General features: G+C 38.8%; 1 protein-coding gene across 1 annotated transcript in view; it reads right to left on the bottom strand.

Moving 5' to 3' along the window:
• Nucleotides 1-24,412, bottom strand: part of LOC134677909 (probable multidrug resistance-associated protein lethal(2)03659) — a 140,982-nt gene that overhangs the window by 86,798 nt on the left and 29,772 nt on the right. The window contains exons 9-22 of the mRNA XM_063536355.1: nucleotides 23,664-23,820; nucleotides 21,954-22,307; nucleotides 20,204-20,369; nucleotides 18,970-19,131; nucleotides 18,199-18,328; nucleotides 17,443-17,552; nucleotides 15,604-15,729; nucleotides 12,752-12,883; nucleotides 6,749-6,848; nucleotides 5,396-5,546; nucleotides 3,518-3,591; nucleotides 2,202-2,367; nucleotides 1,572-1,698; nucleotides 1,058-1,208 (exon numbers count right to left, since the gene is read on the bottom strand). Of these exons, the coding sequence (XP_063392425.1) occupies nucleotides 1,058-1,208; nucleotides 1,572-1,698; nucleotides 2,202-2,367; nucleotides 3,518-3,591; nucleotides 5,396-5,546; nucleotides 6,749-6,848; nucleotides 12,752-12,883; nucleotides 15,604-15,729; nucleotides 17,443-17,552; nucleotides 18,199-18,328; nucleotides 18,970-19,131; nucleotides 20,204-20,369; nucleotides 21,954-22,307; nucleotides 23,664-23,820 (2,106 nt within the window). The remainder of the gene's footprint in view (nucleotides 1-1,057; nucleotides 1,209-1,571; nucleotides 1,699-2,201; nucleotides 2,368-3,517; nucleotides 3,592-5,395; nucleotides 5,547-6,748; nucleotides 6,849-12,751; nucleotides 12,884-15,603; nucleotides 15,730-17,442; nucleotides 17,553-18,198; nucleotides 18,329-18,969; nucleotides 19,132-20,203; nucleotides 20,370-21,953; nucleotides 22,308-23,663; nucleotides 23,821-24,412) is intronic.

The raw sequence follows: 24,412 nt of genomic DNA, 5'->3' as shown, positions 1-24,412 counted from the left end.
GATCATTTGACAGAATGATTGATTTATTAATGGATTGACGATAGAAAAAGGTTTTAGGATTGACGAAAGAATGAAATGTTTATTGATTGATCGATGAATGGATAGATGAATGAATTAATGAATGAATGAACTAACAAATGTTTAAAGGATTAATTCATAAATGAAGGAATGGATGATTGATTGATGGAATGATTTGTGGGTTGAAGAAGGAATGATATGATATGAATGAATAACTCACCTATAGCCGCTATCATATTGAGCTCCCGGCTGGTGCTGAGGAACAGGCTGGATGGATGGAGGGTTAGTTGGATGGACTGATGGATTGATTGATTGATAATTTGACAGAATGATTGATTTTTAATGGATTGACGATAGATTAAATATTGATGGATTGATGAATGAATGAAAGATTTATTGATTGATGGATGAATGGATGGATGAATGAATGAATAAATATTTGAAGGATTAAGCGTCGCTCATCAGACGGGTTAGGGGAAGCCCCAACAGTCTCCTACAGGTCGTGGCCGGGAGGCAGGACAGCGCCGTGCTCGGCAGGTTTAACGAGCTGCATGCTCCGATTGTGCGTGCGCCTCGGTGAACCGCTCGCACGGCTGTCATGCGGGGCTTTTAGTTTTAGATTTTTTGTTATTAAATTAAGTAATACTAACTCATTTTAGTTGTAATACCTATTAGTTTAGTATTAATAATATTAGTTTTTAATTTTAAGTTGTAATTTTAGTTTTTAGTTTATATTTGTTATTTTAAGTACGTACTAACAATACTATGGACCTCGTTGTCTGAAAATAAACGCATTTTATTTTTATTTTTTTATTTTATTTATTTAATTCATAAACTAAGGAATGGATGATTGATTGATTGATTGATGGAGGGATGGATGAATGAAAGACTAAATGATTGATGGATGAATGGATGGATGAATGAATGAATAAATGAATGAATAAATGTTTGAAGGATTAATTGATAAGTGGAGGAATGGATGATTGATTGGTAGATGGTGACTTGGATGGAGGGATGAATGACTGAATGAACGACTCACCTATAGCCTCTATCCTCTTGAGCTCCCGACTGGTGCTGAGGAATAGGCTCCGCAGCAGGAACAGAAGGGCAGCCACCACGCCCGTGGGCAGTAGCAGCCACCAGTTCACCAAACATACCACCACAAGGATGGAGACTACTTCTAGGAAGAACTGAAACAATATTATTTAAAAAATTATTTAGATAATAACTAGCGATCTGCCCCGGCTTCGCACACACACCACACACACACACACACACACACACACACACACACACACACACACACCCACACACAACCTTACACACACAACCTTAATTACACAAAACCTTAATTTATGAACATAAGCATAAAAATATGTTTGGAAAAAAATATTTTATGTATCTTGAAATCAGGTGCCCAAAATATTTCAAACAAAATACAATATGTTTTTTAAATGTATTTAATTACAAAATACGTACATATTTTGTATTTGCATTATAAGTTAAAATATTTCAAATTAGTCACAATTCTGGTAAAAAGTGTTACAACTCACCCCAAGGCAGTCGACCAAAGCGACCGGCAGCAGTGTATCGACTTGCCCCATATCTTTCGAGAACCGATTCAGGATGCGCCCGGAGGGGTTATGGTGGAAGAACCACATCGGTGCATTGGTTACTCCCCTGAAAACACGAAAACATTAAATTAAACGAAAAGGGTAAACTTATGCGTAAGTAAGAGGGAGTGTAGTGTGCGCTACGTACGCAAGTTGTATCATTGGCGCCACACCTTACATGGCGACGCTGCGCTTGACAGTCAAGGATGTGTTAATAATCAAAATTTTAATTGAAAAACTATATTAAACAGACTTATATCGGACATGTGTAATTAATCTCTAGTAAAGTGAATTTAAGTGAAGCGAAGAGACTAAAATTGTACGTATATCCACTAAACACATAAATGGACAGTTTAATTGCCAGGACTTGTATTATTTAGAGTGAAGTAAAAACTTTATACACAGTGAAAATGTCTAAATGAAACGACGAGCAGTGGCAGTCATAAATATAACAAAGGACACCCCATAAGTAAGTGATTTTGAAATGAACTCACAGAATCATCAACGAATAAATCATGGATGTACAGGAGTCTATTTCCAAATAATGGGGTAAGAAAGAGAGAAACATACCTGAACATAGTGTCGTGTAGTGTGATGGACGCGCGTATACAAGTGTTGTAGAACAGAACCAGCTTATTCCAAGTAAAGAATATGCAGATTCCGATGAGGCTCGCGTACACGTACACACATTGGTTGCGGGTTAGGTGGAACACGTTACCGGATACTTCGGTGAAGTCTGAAATAAAAGTTTTTGGCAAAAAATAATTTTTTGATACAAGCTTTTATCGCTGACTGGACTTTTCTTTCCACATGCAACTAATGCTCATCGAGACAATTCTAAAAACCCCAAACACAATTAGGTTTCGTTGTTTTATCACAGTCCTATGGCCACCTCTGGTCTCCATCGTCAGATCAGCTCGATGACACCATAATATTACATTGGCACCCGACTTACGTACGTATGCAAAATTTCAGCTTAATCGGAAACCGGCAAGCGGATCAAATTTAACTTGCAAGATTTGATTACACACAGACTACGGTCAGGTGAAACGTGAAACTAAATAAAAGCTTGTAAAAAATATTAAAGAAAGGACGCATAAACGAGGAATTTTGGCACATTGACCGGCCAGTTCCCGTCTCTGTTGCACGCACGTAATTAAATTGCTGTCCCGCTCGCACAGTGTCATTGACCGCCTGTATCAGGGGCGGGACAGCAATATCATTACGCGCGTGCGATAGAGATAGGAACAGGCGGGTCAGTGTACGAAATTCCTCGTAGAAAGCGTCCTTTCTTTACTCTACAATGGAATAATCTAGAATTTTTCCTGACAATATAAAACATGTATGATATGATAGCAGACGAATCGCCTGATGGTAAGCGATAACCGTCGCCCATGGAGACCCGCAACACCAGAGGGGTTGTAAGAGGGTTCCAAGAAATTAAAAAGGTGTATGTGAAGTCCCCAATCCGCATTGGGCCGGCGTGGAAGCACAAGCCGTCCCACGCATCTGAGCCTGTGCCCAGCAGTGGGACATATACGAGTCGCTTAACTTCAAACTTGGTTAAATACTTCTGTCAGATTATGCAATTTTGGTATTAAGAAAACGTAATAGTGTAGATGGGCATTTTCACTTAACTGTGCACCTTTAACGGCCGGTTAGCAATCGTTACAAAACTGACGGTCAATGTCGAATCCCATACATTTTGTCAGGAATGTAACGGTTAGACATTACTGAAACACGACTTAAGTCGCGCTTTAAAGTACAAGTTAAATGAAAATGCCCACATATTTGCTGAGAAGGTCGAATGGATTTACCCGAGTTTGATCTTAAGCGGCACATATAGGCTGTTTTTTATGTGTGATTATTAGTTTAGTTATCTTTACCTGGGGTAGGTAACGACGGTGTTTGGTTCTTGGCGGCCCGTACCGCTGCGCTGTTGGCCTCCTCCATATTTACCCTGTAAATAATATAGGTCAGGGAATGAATGCTCAAAAAACGTTGTAGAGGGAAATGCTAGGAACACAATTTTTGACTCCGTAACTTTGTTTAGACTAGTTAGGAGGTAAACATATTCCTAGCATTTCCCTCTATAACTTCTTATTTCTTGGCCTAATATCCATCGTTAATAAATATAAATAAATAATATATGTACAACATAATAATAATCATCATCATCATCATCATCCTAGCCTTCAGTCGCCCACTGCTGAGCATAGGCCTCTCTTCGTGTACGCCACTTATCCCGGTCCTGAACTATAAGTAGTTCGTTTTTTTTAGCATTAGAAAGAACTTGCAAGAAGGTAAGCGATCTTGACAGGTCTTTTAATTGAAAAACGCTTTTTAAAAATCAAAAACTAAAAATTAAAAACGAAATTAGAAGGATATAAATGATCGTATTAGATTCATAGTTGTTACATATTTGCCGTAACTTATTTTTAAAATGTGTTTTTCAATTAAAAGACACATCAAGATTGTTTACCTTATTTCTAATGGTAAAAAAAACGAACTATAGTCTCATCCAAAAGTGTCCCGCGATTTTCCGAATGTCTTCCACCCAACGAGCCAAAGGACGCCAGGCGCTTCTTTCATCCGAAAGCGGCCACCAATCCGTCAACATTTAGTAGAACATAAATGATTGAATTTCTTGATTACTTGACCAAATAGCCGCAGATAATAAATAAATAAATAATAGAAGTCGTTTATTTCAGATCATTGATCCATAACAAACAATAATAAATAAACTTATGTTCTGTTGAATAAAATTAGCTTTACGTGCAATGTGTACTAAATTAGTGATGACATGATTGATTGATTAATTGAATAACTAATAAAACTAACCATCTCTAATTTTAATGACATCTTCCATAAACATAATTTGAGCTTATTGAATAAATAAATGAAATAGTGAACTAAATACAAAATTATTTGTTAAAATCGATGAATAAATGATTGACCGAATAATGAAATTACTGACCATTCCTTAAATCATAGTCTTAGAACAATTGGCCCAATTGTTCAACCTAATTGAATTGGGTCAGTAAATAACACGTGGACATTATGTCATGGACCATTTGCCGCCACTCTTTATGTGTTGAATGAATTATTGAATGAATAAAACTAACCATTCCTTAAGCCATATGTCAGTAGACGAGTAGAACACTTGGGCGAGTAGGAAACATGTGAACATCAATGTCATTGACCATTTGGTGCCTCCGCTCTTTGTGTTGAATGAATGATTGAATGTAAAACAAACCATTCCTTAAGCTATATGTCAGTAGACGAGTAGAACACTTGGGCGAGTAGGAAACATGTGAACATCAAGGTCATGGACCATTAGCGGCATAAGTCAATGAATAAATGATTGAATGAATAAAACTAACCATTCTTTAAGCCATATGTCAGTAGACGAGTAGAACACTTGGGCGAGTAGGAAACATGTGAACATCAAGGTCATGGACCATTTGCGGAATAAGTCAATGAATAAATGATTGAATGAATGAAACTAACCATTCCTTAAGCTATATGTCAGTAGACGAGTAGAACACTTGGGCGAGTAGGAAACATGTGAACATCAAGGTCGTGGACCATTTGCGGCATAAGTCAATGAATAAATGATTGAATGAATAAAACTAACCATTCTTTAAGCCATATGTCAGTAGACGAGTAGAACACTTGGGCGAGTAGGAAACATGTGAACATCAAGGTCATGGACCATTTGCGGAATAAGTCAATGAATAAATGATTGAATGAATGAAACTAACCATTCCTTAAGCCATATGTCAGTAGATGAGTAGAACACTTGGGCGAGTAGGAAACATGTGAACATCAAGGTCATTGACCATTTGGTGCCTCCGCTCTTTATGTAAGCTATGTAGACGCTGTTATCCACAGAGCCTTTATGCTGGGTTTCTCCTGAAAAAAGGAAAAATATAAATAAAACTTTCTCGCCTGATAAAAAAAAAAAACAATTTTAAAGTACATAAGTACTTTACCGCACTAGTGCGGTAATTAGCACTTTACGTGTCTGTGTCGGACATTTAAAGGTCTATATGTACTATAAAACGTTGTACGATTCACGTGTGAATTTCCTACTTTTCTCGCTTGTATCGTAATGTACAGCGCTCAAGCAATAGCAGTGCGATATAATCCGTTTAAATTGTATTATTTCATGAATAAAAACTACTCACTATGTACTCGCAATAAAAAATATTGATTGATTGATTGATTGAATAACTGTCGGGGTAATGGAACAAATATAAATGTCCCTCCAAAAGCTTTTTAATGCATTTTTTTGTGTACTCAACATAAAAAATATATATTATTTAATTATTTTATAGGGAATATAGTCAGCAGCAGAAATAAGCGAGCGAATTATTCATTATATGCCAAAAATGCATCATTTTGGAAAAGAGCTGATACTCTTCAAACTGTTGGGTCGATTTTAATTAAACACGACGACCAGTCTGGCCTAGTGGGTAATGACCCTGCCTATGAAGCCGATGGTCCCGGGTTCGAATCCTGGTAAGGGCATTTATTTGTATGATGATACAGATATTTGTTCCCGAGTCATGCTTGTTTTCTATGTATATAAGTATTTATATGTTATATATATATCGTTGTCTGAGTACCCACAACACAAGCCTTCTTGAGCTTACCGTGGGGCTTAGTCAATTTGTGTAAAAAAATGTCCTATAATATTTATTTATTTATATATTTATAAACATAGAACCACCGCAAGGAAACCCGCTTACGTGTAAAAAACCGCATCGAATACGGTCCATCCGTTGGAGAGCTATAATGCCACAGACAGACATAAATTGGCGTCAAACATAAGTATTATAATACTCCTCTTTTTGCGTCGGGGGTTATAAATCGGAGTGAGATAGAAATAAGAGTCGGACTCACCCACCGAGAGTTCCGTACTTTTTAGTATTTGTTGTTACAGAGGCATCAGAAATACATAATCTGTGAAAATTCAAATGTTACCACGGTTCATCAGCTACAGCCTGGTGAATGACAGACGGACAGACAGACGGACGGACAGCGGAGTCTCAGTAATAGGGTCCCGTTTTTACCCTTTGGGTACGGAACAATAAAATGACCAGCCGACTAACCTTCATAAGTCGGATCCAAGTTGCTCTCCAAGTCGAGGTTGAAAGACAACTGAGACGCCTCCGACATGGACCGTTGGGATCGCAGCTTGTGACTGTGTTCCTGTTAAATAATCATCAAACATTTATTCAGCAAATAGGCCACAGGGGCACTTTTACATGTCAAATTTTTGTAAACAATAAAAAGTACAACCTCCCAACTATGGTCCAAACCAGGGCTCTCCAAACCCCGGCCCGCGGGCCAAATCCCGCGAAGCGTTCCAATCCGGCCCGCCGACAGCGTCCCAATCCGGCAGTTCAAAAGGAAATTAAGACCTATGTTCCTCTTGGTTTACTCAGAGTTTTTTTCTTCCATTTATAAACCTACCTACCTACCTTACCTTAAAACCCCTACCTACCTTGTCTTAAAACTAGAAAAAATACAGTAATAAGTTTTTGGCAAAAATTAAATTTTTGGTACAAGCTTTTATCGCTGACTGTACTTTTCTTTCCACAGGCAACTAATGCTGATCGAGACAATTCTAAAAACCCCAAACACAATTAGGTTTCGTTGTTTTATCACATAGTTCCTATGGCCACCTCCGGTCTCCATCATCAGATCAGCTCGATGACACCATAATATTGCATTGTCACCCGACTTACGTACGTATGCAAAATTTCTGCTCAATCGGAAACCAAGGAAGTGAATCAAATTTAACTTGCAAGATTTGATTACACACAGACAGACAGACAGACAGAGAGACAACGGTCAAGTGAAACTAAATAAAAGCTTGATAAATACACAACTGAACGAAAAAAAACCCAGTTAATTTTGGACTATAGTTGGGAGGTTTCACGGTAACCAAAAATTACAACATACAATTATAAATATTGAATCAATGTAATATTTTATACTACAAAACGTAATTCAAGACCAAAAAAAGTTAAAAATGTTGCCACTTTTTTACTTGTATTTATGTAAAAATAAGTAAATAAATGTACTTTTTTCAATCGTAGGAGTAAAATTACTAATGAATAAATTATCTTAGCGTGATTATTTATCAAAATGAATTTACTATTTAACAAACAAATTATTGCAGTGGCAACATTGTCTTACTTTTTTTGGTCTTGAATTACGTTTTGCAGTTTAGATACTTTATTAGAGTTATATTTACAGTCGCTACTCGCTAAATGTCGACTTACACAAAAAAACTATAATGAATAAATATAAACAACAGACAAATAATAAAATTCTTTACAGTTGTAAAAGTTTCTTAGTGTCAGAGATAATATATCATTATTATACGATAAAAAATTAAGTGTCACTTAAATTAATTATAAGTAATTCAAATACATACTAGCGTCCAAAAATATAATACTGAATACGTGTAAGATTAAAAGTAGCTATCACAAGTGTAAAAAAATTAAATACTGATCCAAATCACACTCAATTAAGATGGCAAAGCTAAAATTGTGTTTTTTATTCTAAATTGTTTACTCAATGTTAGAGCTTGACCATTACAATTCTAAACTAATTGACACTAGGGAATGCAAATCGGTTATAACCGTAACCGTAATATTCGGTTATAACCGAATTTTCATAACCGAATATTGGAAACTCGAATAACCGGTGACGGTTATTTTCAGTTATTTATTTATGACTTAAATTCTATGTTTTTATCATATAATGTCTACAAAATCCTGCCTTTTTGCCTGTGACGCCTGCGACTATTATTTTTGTCATTTGTGTACTTTAATAATAAATAGTGTCCGACCGAAGGTTCGGTTTCGGTTTCGGTTTCGGTCAGTTTCGGCCAAAAATCATGTTTCGGCTGTAGTTTCGGTTTCGGCCAAAAAATGGCCGAACCTTTCGGCCGGGCCGAAACTTACGAAATGGTACTTCGTACTATGAAACTAAACATGTGACAAAGATCTAAAGTTGGGGAACAAGTAGGACAACAATATTAATATACTGATTTATGTATACATACATAAATTAATTGATTTATTATAAAATACAATTCCCCTAATCAAGGCGTCACTGGACGGGCGACGCAGTCTTAATGTGTATAACTAGTGGAGTGGCCAAGTTGAAGAATAGCAACTTTCGTAGGACTAAAAAGGTTTATACCGACAAGTGGTATTGTTGGAATCAGCATGGTCTACTGATTATCAAAATGCATGTTGTCGCTTCATAAAGTGGTAGAATGTGTTTCTATGACGTTATAAAGTCGACAGTACAAAATTGTAAACTATTTTCTTTTCAACATACCATGTGGGGTACCAAATGTAAGGGTTTTGTGAGTAAATTACAAATGTAATAACATAGTCTAACAAGTACCTAATTCTCTTATTTTTTAATATTTCTGGCTAATTATTTTTGAACATTATACAGGGTGATTCACGAGACGTGAGCAGGACTAATCCTGCACACTCAGTAACTGATAATTGATCGATCACGATCGTATTTAGGTGACACAACCACACTTTTTCCTATTTTTTAACTTTTTGGCGAGGGCAAATTTAATTCTCTACAATCATGGTCACCCTACAAGACCTAACTAATAAACATAAAACCTCTTTAACCGTAATGACAGCATTATGATTACGAAGAAAATAAACTGTCAAACTTGAGTGAGATAAGAGTTTTCGAAAGTAACCAGACCGTGATGACATTTAATTTGACACAGAATATCGGTAGTTTAGTATTCTAATTGTAGGGTGACCATGCATGTCGTAAATAAATTAAAAACTTTTTTTTTCAACACGACTAGAAAATTAACGTTAACCTCACTAATGCTGATACGAAACAGTTGCTTATAATTTCCGAAATGCGCAGTGTTAGTCCTGCTCACGTCTCCTGAATCACCCTGTATAGAGGATATTCACAGTCACTTGGTATGTATTTTAGGGCCGGCCTAAAGCAAACGGGGTGCACAAAAAAACAGAATTTTTTGAGCAAAACTGCAAAATATATAGGAATCGTAAAAGACAGAAAAAAATCAATCAAAACGCTAAAATAAGCATGTTTCGTAGGAAAAACTTTTCTCTAAAATCGAAAATGGCCAAGATATTTGACCCGAAAGTTGGGTAAAATCTAGAACAGTACAAATTTCCATGAATGTTGTGTCATTATAACATCTATTTTTTATTGTGTTATCGTAGAGAATACGCTAAAATAAGCATGTATTGTATGAATAACTTTTCTCTAAAATAAAAAATGGTGCTTGCTGATGCTTATTTTAGCGTATTCTCTAGGATAACATCATGAAAAATAGGTATCATAATAACATCACTCTGATGATTTTTTTTCTAAGTGCTGAAACCCCTTTGCTTTAGTCCAACCCGGTATAATCCTTTTCGGTCCTACGAAAATTGTAAATAAGGTAATTTCTACGAAATGGCCTCTCCTCTAAAAAGCGGTTTTGTGACATATTTTCAACGGTTTTCACAAGTCAACAAAAGGTTCGGTTTCGGTTTCGGCCGAAACTGGGGCCAAAGCCGAACATTCGGTTTCGGTTTCGGTAAAAAAACATGTTTCGGTCGGACACTAATAATAAAGTATTACTTCCCTTATATGAAATATTTTTATTGAATATTGTATCACGTCCAAGGTCATATTTTAATTTTACTGCATTTTGTGAGTTTTATTAAAAAACGAAGACTTATACTCGCATTCCCTAATACTGTACCTTTGTTTTCGTAATGTTATAATGACTTCATTGTAATTTTATCATTTTTGTCGAAAATAACCGTAACCGATTATAACCGATATTCGGTTATTTTTCGGGCATAACCGTAACCGAAACCGGTTATGAAGTTTGGCTGGTTATTGCATTCCCTAATACACACATACATAAATCTAACATACAATTATACGTGAATCTATGATTTACCACAAACATGAAAAAAAAAACAGTTTTATATAAGGTTGCCTCCAGAAACTCGCGAACTAAATTGACAGGTCAATGTGCACAAATGATACCACAGTTTGGCCAGTGCTGTTCATATCGATATTTTCAAAAAGTTTGGATTAGAGAATATCGCGAGAATTCACAGCTAGCGGCGCTACTGTTGCGCGGTCAGTTAAAAAGTATCTTTAAGTAATTTAAATTATTTTACAAATGTTACTTGGTATTTCGATAATTGTGCAATCTTATAGTAATAGATACAAGGATATTGGATAAACATATTGTAGTTAATTATATAAATATTTAATTTTATTTATTTTATTTTATTTGTTAGGAAAAATTACAGCTAGAGTAACAAGTTGTAGGTGATAACATAAAAACCGTGATCTTGGCTCAAAATACAAATAGCCTTATTTATATATTCGCCCAGACGGCGAAATAAGATAAGATTCCTCATTTATTTTGTGTGGTGTGGACGTAAAAATTAAAACGTTAGGGACGTTGGAAACTGGACATTCAAGTTGACAATTAGGTCAGAATTTAAATACAATTAGACAAAAAAAAGTCTGCAGCGATTTTAATAGCCCACGCAGTGCAAGTATTATTTTAAACGTCAAAATTCTATGCAATTATGAGGTATAAATAACAGTTGCACTGCGTGGGCTATCAAAATCGCTGCAGACTTTTCTTGCTCTAACTTTAATTATCGTTCAATCTCATCTACCGGTCACATTGTATAAAATTAAATCACCAATTTTAGATTTATGGCTACAACCGCGAGCTCTTGATATAAACAACTTGCCCCCAAACCTGCATATTAAGAGCCAACTGGAGTGGCCTTCTCCATACAAACGTACTCGACTGTTTTCTCCGTGGGTTTTGATGCTAGAGCAATGATTTTTTCAACACAGATTAATATTGTCAATATCTATCGGACCGTTTTGCTTTTTTGATATTTTTGTTTTTTTTAAGGCGCTAGAGCCTTTCAAAAATGGCCAAAATGGGCTCCTTGACTATGCCGCAATGAGAGGCGTAGTATTCAAAACTGATATCAATTAGCCAAAAAAGCAAAACGGTCCGGCACAGATAATTTCATAATCATTTAGATTTCCAAATTTGGTTATGACTGGTTAAGTTTTGGAGGAAACAGTCGAGTACGAAACCTCGATTTTTGAGATTTTTACGCAGGATTTTTCGCCTTGTCCTTATCGCACTAGTTTAGGAGCCGTTTCCGTTAGCGAGATGGGTATATTTACCTAAAATATTTAAAACTCAGGTCCTGTTTCGTCTTAACATTGAAATTTGTTAGTTTCACATCCGCACCTCTTGATTTGATTGGTAACGTCACAATCTTACAATCGAATCAACCACTTTTCTCGTCACATTCATACAAATCGAAATCGTTTGTGACCCCTTTATAATTATCACATGGGTAGTAGGTGCATCTTACTTATCGATATCATTTTATCGACAAATACCCCTGACTATTTTTTCTTTGCTATTCCTGGTATCATTTTATTTGTCAAACTCATGTCAATTTAGTTCGCGAGTTTCTGGAGGCAACTGTAACGTACACTCCTTTTGCATTCTGCCCTCAAGTTTTCAGCGCCAAGTACACAGCTGTATACCTTTGAAATTATACGAATTTTATTTGTACATGAAATGTACCATACTTTTTAGGGTTCCTTACCTCAAAAGGAAAAAACGGAACCCTTATAGGATCACTCGTACGTCTGTCTATCTGTCCGTCTGTCACAACCTATTTTCTCGGAAACTACTGGACCAATTAAGTTGAAATTTGGTACACATATGTAAATTAGTGACCCAAAGATGGACATGTTTTTTTTTATAATTTTAAAAACAAAGGTTCGAAGTTATTTAAGAAAATAGCCAAAAAATGACCACTATTCCCTCCTCCCCCAACTTATCTCCGAAACTACCGGGTCTAAAATTTTGAAAAAAATACACGGAATAGTTCTTTGCCTATAGATGACAGGAAAACCTATTGGAAATGTGCAGTCAAGCGTGAGTCGGACTTATGTACGGAACCCTAGAAACGCGAGTCCGTCTCGCACTTGGACGGTTTAAAAAAAAAAAACATGAGACAGCAACATACCACACTGTCCTGGTTTTCGTAGACTGTCTTCTCTTTCTGTTTCTTCTCTTCTATCTTCTCTCCCATCTCGATGAGGGCATTGAACTCTTGAACACCGTTTTGGAGTTCGTGGTACGTGCCTTGTGCCACAATCTGGATGATAGAAAGTTAATGAAATATATCAATATTAAAATATAATGCGAAGAACATTTTAAGATCATGTAGAATTATTTAATTATTCTTTAACTATGGAGGCAAAAGTTCAATCATTTTAATCATACATTTTTATTCCTTATGTTATTCAATGATATGATTAATTGAATTGAATAACATAAGGAATAAAAAAGTATGATTGAAATGATTGAACTTTAATTTAATTGACATTTATATAATGGCATTCATATTTTGGTAATTTAACTTATTAGTTTTATTTATTAGTTTATTGACCGAAGCGAAGCGAAGGTCTACGTTTCGACTGGAGCATTTTGCTTTTGTATGTCCGGATGTTCTCCTCTACAGGTCGCAATTCTTAACCGATTCTCGTGAAATTTTGTAACCAAATTCAATGAACCGATAATTTTTTTTTGTCAAGCCATTTTTAAAAAATTTTTCAAAATGGAAAAGTTGTGATAGCTCGCGCTTATCCAAATAGTCGTATCGGTATTACTTATAAGAAAGTATTATTTTTGAGACATGTTTACAGATTAAATGTCTAAAAATTCAGAAAATTTATTTCGCTGGTTTTGGGGGTATTCAGATATTTAGTTTTGTATGTCCGGATGTTCTCCTCTACAGGTCGCAATTCTTAACCGATTCTCGTGAATTTTTGTAACCGAATTCTATGATTCAATAATTTTTTTTTGTCGAGCCGGTTTTTGGAATTTTTTCAAAATGGAAGAGTTGTAATAGCTCGCGCTTAAACAAATAGTCGTATCGGTATCATAAGAGTGTATTCTTTTTAAAACATGTTTACAGATTAAATGGCCAAAAATTCAGAAATTTTATTTCGCTTGTTTTGGAGGTATTAAGATATTTAGTGTTTACTTGAGAATGAGTAGCTAAATTTCGTCACGTCATGTACGAACTATCATGGTATATTTTACAAACGTTCGCTTTTTTTGTTTGCACGGAAGGTCTGGGTTCGATCCCCAGTAATTATATGCTGGGATATAACTTTTTGTATTTTTTTACACTTAAATTACATATCAATTGTTGTTTTTTATTTTATTTTTTTATTTAATTTACTCAGTTTAAGCTCTGCTCGCGAGGTCTACAGCTCACAGAGCCACTAGTTTTCCTAAAGATATTTTAAATTGTATCTCAATAGTTCACAAATTTCGTCAGTAAAAACAAGCTTACACATGATACACTTATGGGAAACGTATAAAAATATTTTTAACCTTTTGTATGACTGATTTTACTTGTTAGGAAAGAAGCCTATTTTTGTGAGAAAACTACCAGACGTCGGATACGTCAGTATAGTGTGTGGCTTTCAAATAGAGCTCGACGGCTAATCCTATGTCTATTTTTAAGTAAAACCGCACGTGCTACTTACCTGCAAAAAAGGGTCTTGGGTCTTCATTATTCTATTTGGCACCTGAGCGCGGGCTAGTCCGACGCTCAAAAAACCAGTGTAGGTGCGCTCTCCGATAACGCGCGTTTGTTACGCATCTCGATGACACATTTTAGACTGGTTCTGTAGTGTTCGACTCGCCGGCACTCGGTAACCGAAGTACGTATTTTAATGCAGGTGGTTGTGGCACGTGGCACGAACGATTTTACTTAAAAATAGATAAGATAAGATAAAAGATAAAAAATAGTTCATTCAAGTAGGCATATTACAATGCGCTTATGAACGTCAAATAAACCTTTACCGGCTCCAACCGTACACCTCTGCCCCGAGAAGATTTAAATCCCCCCTCAATTGGAGGAGGGTATCCCAATATGGGACCGGCAACAAACTCGGCGGGACACATCTTTTCAAAACATTATTACATCTTATAATTAACATGCATTACGAGTAATTAAGAAAAATACAATTTAAATTACTATAGACAATAGGATTAGCCGTCGAGCTCTATTTGAAAGCTACACACTATACCAAATTTAAATGGAGCTGGGCGGGACATGTTGCCAGGCACAGTGATGGCAGGTGGACCAAAATGTTAACGGTATGGTGGCCGCTTACAGACGATAGGAGTGCCTGGCGTCCGTTGGCTCGTTGGGTGGACGACAATCAGAAGATTGCGGGTCACTTCTGGATGAGATTGGCTCGGGACCGGGATAAGTGGCGTCAAAGAGAGGCCTATGCCAGGGGTGCGAAACTCCTGACTTCGCAAACTCGGCTCCGCTCGGCTCAGCATTGCTCCGAGAAATTATTAGGGTTGGCACCACTTGACTTCCTTTTGCGTGCATGGCCAAAGATAAGATAATCACTTGATTTTTGACAACCCTAAATAGCCGAAAGGGATAGTGCCATATATTAGAAAGAGACAGCATGATTCCACCCTGAACCGCTGTCAAACTTCGTTTTTGTAGGAAGTTTTCTTTCTGTACGGTAGTACTATTAATTATTCTGTGCCTATGCTCAGCAGTGGGCGATAAAAGGCTGATATGATGATTACTTTTATTGTGTTGTGCAGTAAAGAATATTTTTAGTAAGTATTACCTTTCCAGAGCACATGACGCAAACGTTGTCCGCGTGGCGCGCGTAGTGCGCGTGGTGTGTGACCAGCACTACTGCAGAGTGCTTCAGGAACCCACGAATGCATTCCTCGTTTTGTATGTTTTCTGAGCAAAGCTCGGTCTCCCTGATATTTTCCTATTTGGACGTGATTCCATGTATGTATGAATGTATGTGTAGTTAGTGTTACCTTTCCAGAGCGCATGACGCAAACGTTGTCCGCGTGGCGCGCGTAGTGCGCGTGGTGTGTGACCAGCACTACTGCGGAGTGCTTCAGGAACCCACGAATGCATTCCTCGTACATAGCCTGCGCTACCTGTGGAAAACATAACGGATTATTTAATCCTTTATACGTTAGAGGGAATATATTTCCCACCTAATTTTGAACTTTATTTCAAAGGGATAGGGTTCAATTTTGCATAATTTCTGACTCTCTTATGCTTTATAAAGGGTTAAAATTCAACGCGGTAACGCAGCGAGTGTGATGGGCACCTTTGCGCTGGGGGTAGCGCGAGGAGGCCTCTTTGAGTAGTTTTTATATTCCTTGTTTTATTTTAGATATGTTTAGGGTTGTTAGTTTTAATTTAGTATTATTTATAGATGTATTTAGTTCATAAGTTATTTATTTGTCTCTCTACTGTCTTTTTCCTATGAAATAAAGTTGTATCTTTAAAATTCAAAACCTTAGGGTCTCCCTAGATATGTCGCTCTTATTGCGCAGACATAAAATTTTTTCCTATCGGCTTTTGCCGAATGCGCATCATTCCAGGCCAATTCGAACGTGCAGATTAAACGGATATTAGAATGATAGTTAATTTTGCCTTCTTATCCGCCAGGAGCACAGAATAAATAATAGTACTAGGTACAGAAGACTCACTCTCTAACAAAACGCGTCTGTTACAATCAGCGCAGATATGGCCGCTAGGTGGCGACAGCGCCACGCGCGGCTTATGGCTTTCCCCAAAATTGGTTTTGAACGGATGTACTTTTAGCTACCTGTAGCAAAGCGACGAAATCGCGGAGTGAGCCACGCCTGCCACGAGACGCCTGCGCGAATGATTGCCAACTGATATGATTCCAATATCATTCTAATACCGGTTTGATATCAGGTGCACGTTTAAATTGGTCTGTTAGTTGTAGGTATCGGTAAATGCGTAAAAAACGGAATGAATAAATGATTAAATGAATGAATGACCTTAGCATCAACAACTGCTAGCGGGTCGTCCAGTAGTTACACGTCGGCGTGTTGGTACAGTCAGCAGCAGAAGTTGCTAAGCGGGTTAGGTGTTCAAAATGATCTTGACGCGTCTTTAATTGTTAGGATAATAACAGCGTGTCAAGGTAATTTTGAACACCTCACCCGCTTAGCAACTTCTGCTGCTGACTGTACACACATCTCGCCAGCGATATGCTAGCTCGCTGCCCACCGGATAGTGAACAAATACACAATGAATGAATGATTGAATGAATGACCTTAGCATCGACAGCGGCTAGTGGGTCGTCCAGTAGGTACACGTCGGCGTGTTGGTACACACATCTCGCCAACGATATGCTAGCTCGCTGCCCGCCGGATAGTGAACAAATACATAATGAATGAATGATTGAATGACCTTAGCATCGACAGCGGCTAGCGGGTCGTCCAGTAGTTTCACGTCGGCGTGTTGGTACACACATCTCGCCAGCGATATGGTAGCTCGCTGTCCGCCGGATAGTGAACATATACATAATGAATGAATGATTGAATGACCTTAGCATCGACAGCGGCTAGCGGGTCGTCCAGTAGTTTCACGTCGGCGTGTTGGTACACACATCTCGCCAGCGATATGCTAGCTCGCTGTCCGCCGGATAGTGAACATATACATAATGAATGAATGATTGAATGACATACTTTAGCGTCGACAGCGGCTAACGAGTCATCCAGTAGGTACACGTCGGCGTGTTGGTACACACATCTCGCCAACGATATGCGAGCTCACTGCCCGCCGGATAGTGAACAAATACACAATGAATGAATGATTGAATGAATGACCTTAGCATCGACAGCGGCTAGCGGGTCGTCCAGTAGGTACACGTCGGCGTGTTGGTACACACATCTCGCCAGAGATATGCGAGCTCGCTGTCCGCCGGACAGTGAAGCGCCTGTAACAATCAAATAGGTTCATCACACTTGCTTCTAAAAGGTGCTATAAGGGGCGTGCATGAACTATAGGGGGCAGCATAGGAGTCGTCAGATTTTTGGCGCGAGGCGTAAATGTGACGTTTATGCTTCCGACGTATCCCACAAGATGGCAGAACCTACTATGCACAAGGAAACGTATCTACGAGAACGGCAATGTACATGTGCACATATGTTTCCGATTCAGGCCACAAGATGGCAGACCAACGCGCACGGTCCCTATTACACGTAGGCGATGCGATTCGTAGATTTGAAATTTCGACTAGATAGTAGTAGACAAATTTGAAGTAGATAGGTTTTAGATAAGTCAGGATTTCAGGAACTCACAATTTTTTTGTCTATACAAAAGTGAACCACCCTAATGTAGGTTTATACCTCCAAGGCTCGGATGTAGTGTGCGCCAAGCGCATGGCCTAGTATTATATAAACGCTAGCACTTAGGAACATTATCCAGAATAAAGACATACTTATAACCAACAAGTTGTCTCAATTAACGCCACACCTCACATGGCGATCCTGCCAGGATCGTTTTCATGAAAGTTCGGAGGAAAAACCGAAATAAACCGGTAAATACCGGTATTTTATAAACCGGTTCCGAGCCTTTATTACCTCTTTCCCCTACGATGGTCTTGTCGCCGTGCGACAGTATTTCCAGATCGCTCTTCAACTGGCAACACTTGATGACCTGCTTGTACCTCCTGAGGTCCATCTCTTGACCGAACAGGATATTCTGACGGACCTGAAACAAAAGCAAACTATACAGTATGTATCAGAACGAAAGGCAAAGGAAGAGACCCATTAATGTTTAGGTCATACTGGGCAGCTTTTACTATGGGACCAACCCCAAAAAAATTGATTCTCCCATAGGAAATTTCAACATCAGACCAGCAAAATGTATGAATCATCCAATTTTTTTTCGCGTTTTCCAGGTTGGTCCCATAGTAAAAGTTGCTCACTTCATTCACTCATTCATTTATTCGTTCATTAATCATTCTGGCAAAATTCAATCAACCGATCTGGCATAACCTTCATACCATGACCCTTCGTTAATTCATTCAGTCATTCATTTATTCGTTCATTAATTATTCAGTCAATCGTTCTGAAATTAACCTTCATACCATTTTTTTCTAGTTACAGAAACTTGACAGAGACACGATTAGAGAGGGAGAAAATGTGTGTGTGAGTGTGTGTGTCTGAGTGAGTGAGTGAGTGAGTGAGCGAGCGAGCGAGTGAGTGAGTGAGTGAGTGAGTGTGTGTGTGTGTGTGTGTGTGTGTGTGTGTGTGTGTGTGTGTGTGTGTGTGTGTGAGAGAGAGAGAGAGAGAAAGAGAGAGAGATAGAAAGAAAGAGTGTGTGATATAGAGAGGTAAGTATATACTCACAGAGGCCTCAAACAGCCAAGGGTCCTGCGCGGCGTAAGCGACCGTCCCCGTGACCTCCAAGTGCCCTTGACTGGGCTGCAGCTCGCGCAGGATGGCTTGCAGTATCGTGGACTTGCCGGAGCCGACTGTACCCACTATGGTGGTGAGGGTTTCGGGTTTTATCTGAAAAGAACAATCTAGCTAGAAGCAGGGGTGCGAAACCTGACTTAGGCCAAACTCGGCTCCGCTCGGCTCAGCATTGCTCCGAATTTTTAGGGTTGGCACCACTTGGCTTCATTTTGCGTGCACGACCACAGATAAGATAATCACTTGAATTTTGACAACCCTAAATAGCCAAAAAGGATAGTGCCATATGTTAGAAAGGGATAGCATTGTTCGACCCTGAACCGCTGTCAAACTTCGGTTTTGTAGGAAGTTTCCTTTCTATACGGTAGTACTATCATTATCGGCTTTTGAACTTTAGTCATAGACTAGGAATCCTCTAGACCGAGTTTAGAGCAATTATTTCATGCAACCGATGATGCCAAAAATGCGGGGGTGCGCGGTACGAAGTGCGCGAAGTCCCGTGCCGTGATTGGTCCGTTCAAAGACACGGACGTCACACAAAGACACTTTCGACTCCAACATGGAGTAAAATTACCGTATGCGTGGCGGAGCGCGACTATGCTCAGTCTGGAGGATGTTTTGTCTGTGATGTCTACATAAATAGGTATGACACAGTAAAATATGAATACCAAGAAATAAGGGTTTAAAGAGTTGTCCAGGGGAACGAACACAAAAAGATTCACCCATGTATATTTAATATTTTCTTTTAATATGTCTTAAATAAATAAATTAAGGCCTTTGCCCAGCAGTGGGACACTCTAGGCTCATATAAATAGCGTCAGACCATGAATAGTCTGCAGCGGATTTGATAGCCCACGCAGTGAAAGTATTATTTTAAACGTCAAACTTCTATGAAAATATGACGTATAAATGACGCACTGCGTGGGCTAAGACGTCCACTGCTGAACATAGGCCTCCCCCTTTTTTGGGGGGTCAATGCCATAATCGCCACGCTTGGCAGGCGGGTTGGCGATCGCAGTCGAGTACACCGAATTTGAGGGACGCTGCTGCCCGTCCACCGGTGGTCTTGGACGTGGTTTAAGGACATACCCGGGTCCTGGACGTAGTTTAAGGGCATACCCGGGTCCCCGGGTCGGGTAAATAAATACATATAAATAAATGTACTTACAACTAGATTGATATCGCTGAGCGCCAGCGTTTTTCTGTCCATATTATCCCCGCTGTCGCCCGACTCGGCGTTTTTCCAATAAGCCGTGTAGTTCTTCATGGTCACAAGGACCTGTGGCTTCGCTAGCTTCTCGAGGTTCGTGTCCGATTTTATGTAGGCCTGTTGCCTGTGGACATATAAATTATAGATAATCTTATTTTGCTATAAGCTCACAGACTCCGTTGGTTGGGCCACCTTGAGAGAATGGATGAAGATCGGAAAGTGAAAAGAGCATACCTGGCCGCGTAGCCAAGATGCCGATCGCTTACGCTCCGTAGCGATCGAAACTCAACTGTCACTGTCGCACTAATATGGAAGTGAGATAGAGAGACATAATGGTTTTCGTTGTCGAAGCGATAGCGATTGTGACCTTGGCTAGGCCGCCTGGGCCGTCCGTATTGAATAAGACGTCCTATCGGACGCCCCAGATATCGCTGGTGCGACATGGTGGAGGCGGACCTGCGCGAACTTCGAGTCAGCAATTGGCGAGAGGTCGCACAGGACCGAGAAAAGTGGCGCTGCCTTGTCGGAGGCCAAGTCTCATTTTGGGTCGCTGAGCCAACGGAGTAGTGAGAGTATTTTGCTATGATTGCGTCTCCTGGGTTACCCTTTAAGCTATCTTTAGCCGTTTTTGTAAACACTGTCGCATTTTGGAACGTAATAAAAAGAATAGCGCTGAAGGTCGAAATAGTTTGAACTTAAATTTAGATTGAAATAGACTTATACAAATGATTTTCAATTGTTTCTTTTGACGCCGAAGATATCTGCGAGCGGTATTAGACTTATAAACTGAAATAAATGTCATATACTTAGAAAAAGTGACCAAGGCCTCTAGTGCCCCAGGCTGGAATCGAACCAGCGTCCTCTGCTATCGCGACAGGTGACTAAGCCACTCGGCCACCGGGACGGGATAGGTCGAATTTTTCCAAGTATATGCACTTCTTACTGAAGGCTGGCGCCCGTGGCCATCCCTAAGGTAGAACAGTATGGTTCGGACCTTCTAACTGAATCACTCATGTGATACCGAGTTAGCGAGAGAGATGGCGCTGCCAATCAATACTATTAGAAGTATTTGAACAAATTAAATTATTTTCTGAAAAATAATTTAATTTGTTCAAATACTTCTAATGGTATCAGACTTGTCTTTATAAGCTTATAAGCACTTTCCAAAGAGACATCTCCTAGGCTCTTAGTTAGTTATTTATGATATAATATTTTTTCAACAAAAACAAGCTGACAGATCAGAATGTCAACAAGGATTTTTTTTATTATTATTGCAGATTTTTAGAATAAATCACCAGTCTGTAATTTTAGGTAAGGTAATAAGATTGTATCTGGGACTCTGTTTAGGATATAATAATTAGTTTTTGGCAAAAATTTCATTTTTGGTACAAGCTTTTATCGCCGACTGTACTTTTTTTCCACAGGCAACTAATACTCATCGAGACAATTCTAAAAACCCCAAACACAATTGGGTTTCGTTGTTTTACCTCTGGTCTCCATCATCAGATCAGCTCGATGACACCATAATATTGCATTGTCACCCGACTTACGTATGTGTGCAAAATTTCAGCTCAATCGGAAACCGGTAAGTGGATCAAATTTAACTTGCAAGATTTGATTACACACAGACCGACAGACAGACAGACAGACAACGGTCAGGTGAAACTAAATAAAAGCTTGTAAAAACAAATAAAATAAGAATACTAACCCATTACCAATCTTCTCAAAAACCCCATTAACCTTGACCTTCTCATCAATCATCATCAGATCCACCCCATCCTTATTATCCACCTCCGGCAGCAGCAGAAACTCCTGCATCCTCTTCACACTCACGTACGCCTCGAGAGTGAAAGTGATGGCAAGAGGGAGGAAATCCACTAATGTATACTTTAGTATCTCGTAGTACGAGAATATGACGAACACTTTAGCGGCGGTCAACTCGTTGTCAAAAGAAAGGAATGAGATTATGGAGAGAAATATGGCGACTTTCGTGTTCAGTTTGACACAGGATATCATTACTGCGCGCAGCCAGGACATCTTTTTTATTATGTTCATCTCTTTTCTGGAATAAAAAGAATGAAGGGCTGATTTAGACGATGCGAGAACTCGCATGCGAGTTTCATTACATTTTTTTATTTATTTTATTTATTTGAGGCATCAACAGCAATACAAAACCGGGCAAGTGCGAGTCGGACTCGCGCACGAAGGGTTCCGTACCATAATGCAAAAAAAAAAGCAAAAAAAAACGGTCACCCATCCAAGTACTGACCACTCCCGACGTTGCTTAACTTTGGTCAAAAATCACGTTTGTTGTATGGGAGCCCCATTTAAATCATTATTTTATTCTGTTTTTAGTATTTGTTGTTATAGCGGCAACAGAAATACATCATCTGTGAAAATTTCAACTGTCTAGCTAACGGTTCGTGAGATACAGCCTGGTGACAGACGGACGGACGGACGGACGGACGGACGGACGGACAGCGAAGTCTTAGTAATAGGGTCCCGTTTTACCCTTTGGGTACGGAACCCTAAAAAGTACATGATACATAGGACAGTGAGCAAAAAACAAAGCCAATAACAGATGTCCACAATAATACAGTACAGTATAGTATTGCGGGTTTTGATCGGTCGGTTGGATTGGACGTAACCAACAGTCCGCAATGTGACTAAAATCGCACGGGTTCGCGCGCCGTCTAAACCAGCCCTATTAGTTCCAAATTAAATTCTCTTACTTCTCTTCTTGCACCATTTTTATTACATCTCTGTTTAGTCCTATGGTTGACTGGTTGAATCCTTTTAGGCATTAAGTCCGCCATTTGAACATTGATTTTGTATTTTGTGCAATAAGGAATACAAGAAAAAATGTTGAACAGGAAAATAAAAGGTAAAGTGAAAAATTTGATAAGGTATTGGGTTAGTCAAATCAACAATTGTGTCCACTGAGTTACTGCCACTGCAGTACCGTAAAATGGGGTGAGTAGGATCAAAACTGAAATTCAAACCTCGATAACATTTTATTTTTACATATAAAAACTGAATGGTGTATATAATAAGTGTTCCGGACGTTTGTATTTTAGGTTTTATTTTATTTTGGGTAGTTCCATTTCATAACTTTGACGATAAAGAGGAAAACCCACCTCACCCCGTAGTGACCTCCCGTAGTGACACCCCACCTCACCTCACCACCTCGTATTTTGGGGTGAGGGGGTTTTCATACAAAGGTGACTTTTGAAAGATTGTTGGATCAATTTTTTTTTATTATGCGTATTACTATAGCTCCATTTTAAATTGGAATACATTATTTTTGTAGCAGTAGCCTTAAAATCCCTTCTCACCCCTCTCTCAAAGCTTCTCTCCCCATTCATAACCCACCTCTCCCCGCGAAACCTACTCACCCCGTTTTACGGTATATACTTACTTCCTAGCCTCTCCTATGATCCTAGCGAACGCGTTCTCCCAAGCATACATCTTAATAGCTTCTATACTTTGAATAACTTCGTTCATTAGTCTGATTCTGTTGTCGGTTCGCATGGCTGTTTTCCGACGTAGTTTACTCGATATTTTGCCCAGGTAACCTGAAAACAGAAAAGGTAAGATATACCTATTCGAAATGAAGCGTGTCATCTTCCTCGCGCTGTCCCAGCTTTTGCTATAGCTCATGGAAGCGTGGGGTCCGCTTGGCAACTAATCCCGAGAATTGGCGTAGGCACTAGTTTTTAAGAATGCGACTGCCATCTGACCGTCCAACCCAGAGGATAAACTAGACCTTAGGGGTCATCCATTAATTACGTCACACGAATTTCTAGGTTTTTTGACCCCTCCCCCCCTCCTTGTCACACTTGGTCACATTTGGCAAACCCCTCCCCCCCTAGTGTGACGTCACATTTTTTCTACGAAATCGCCAAATCGAATTAAGTAAGTACCTAAGTATTATTAATATTTTATCAAAAAATTACTAATATTTATAGTAATTTTATAACCCAAAACTGCTTAGGAAAGAAAATTAAACGAATAAAAACGATTATCGTTTTAAAAACTTGTTATTTAAATTTACAGCGAATAAAATAATTTAAATAAATTTTCGGTTACTGATGAAGTTAAAGTGACGTCACAAAGTTTGTGTCTCCCCCCTCCCCCATGTCACAATATGTCACATTTTCTTGACCC

This window comes from Cydia fagiglandana, chromosome 27 (assembly GCF_963556715.1).
Source record: "Cydia fagiglandana chromosome 27, ilCydFagi1.1, whole genome shotgun sequence".
Taxonomy (NCBI): domain Eukaryota; kingdom Metazoa; phylum Arthropoda; class Insecta; order Lepidoptera; family Tortricidae; genus Cydia; species Cydia fagiglandana.
This window is presented reverse-complemented; position numbering and strand designations above follow the sequence as displayed.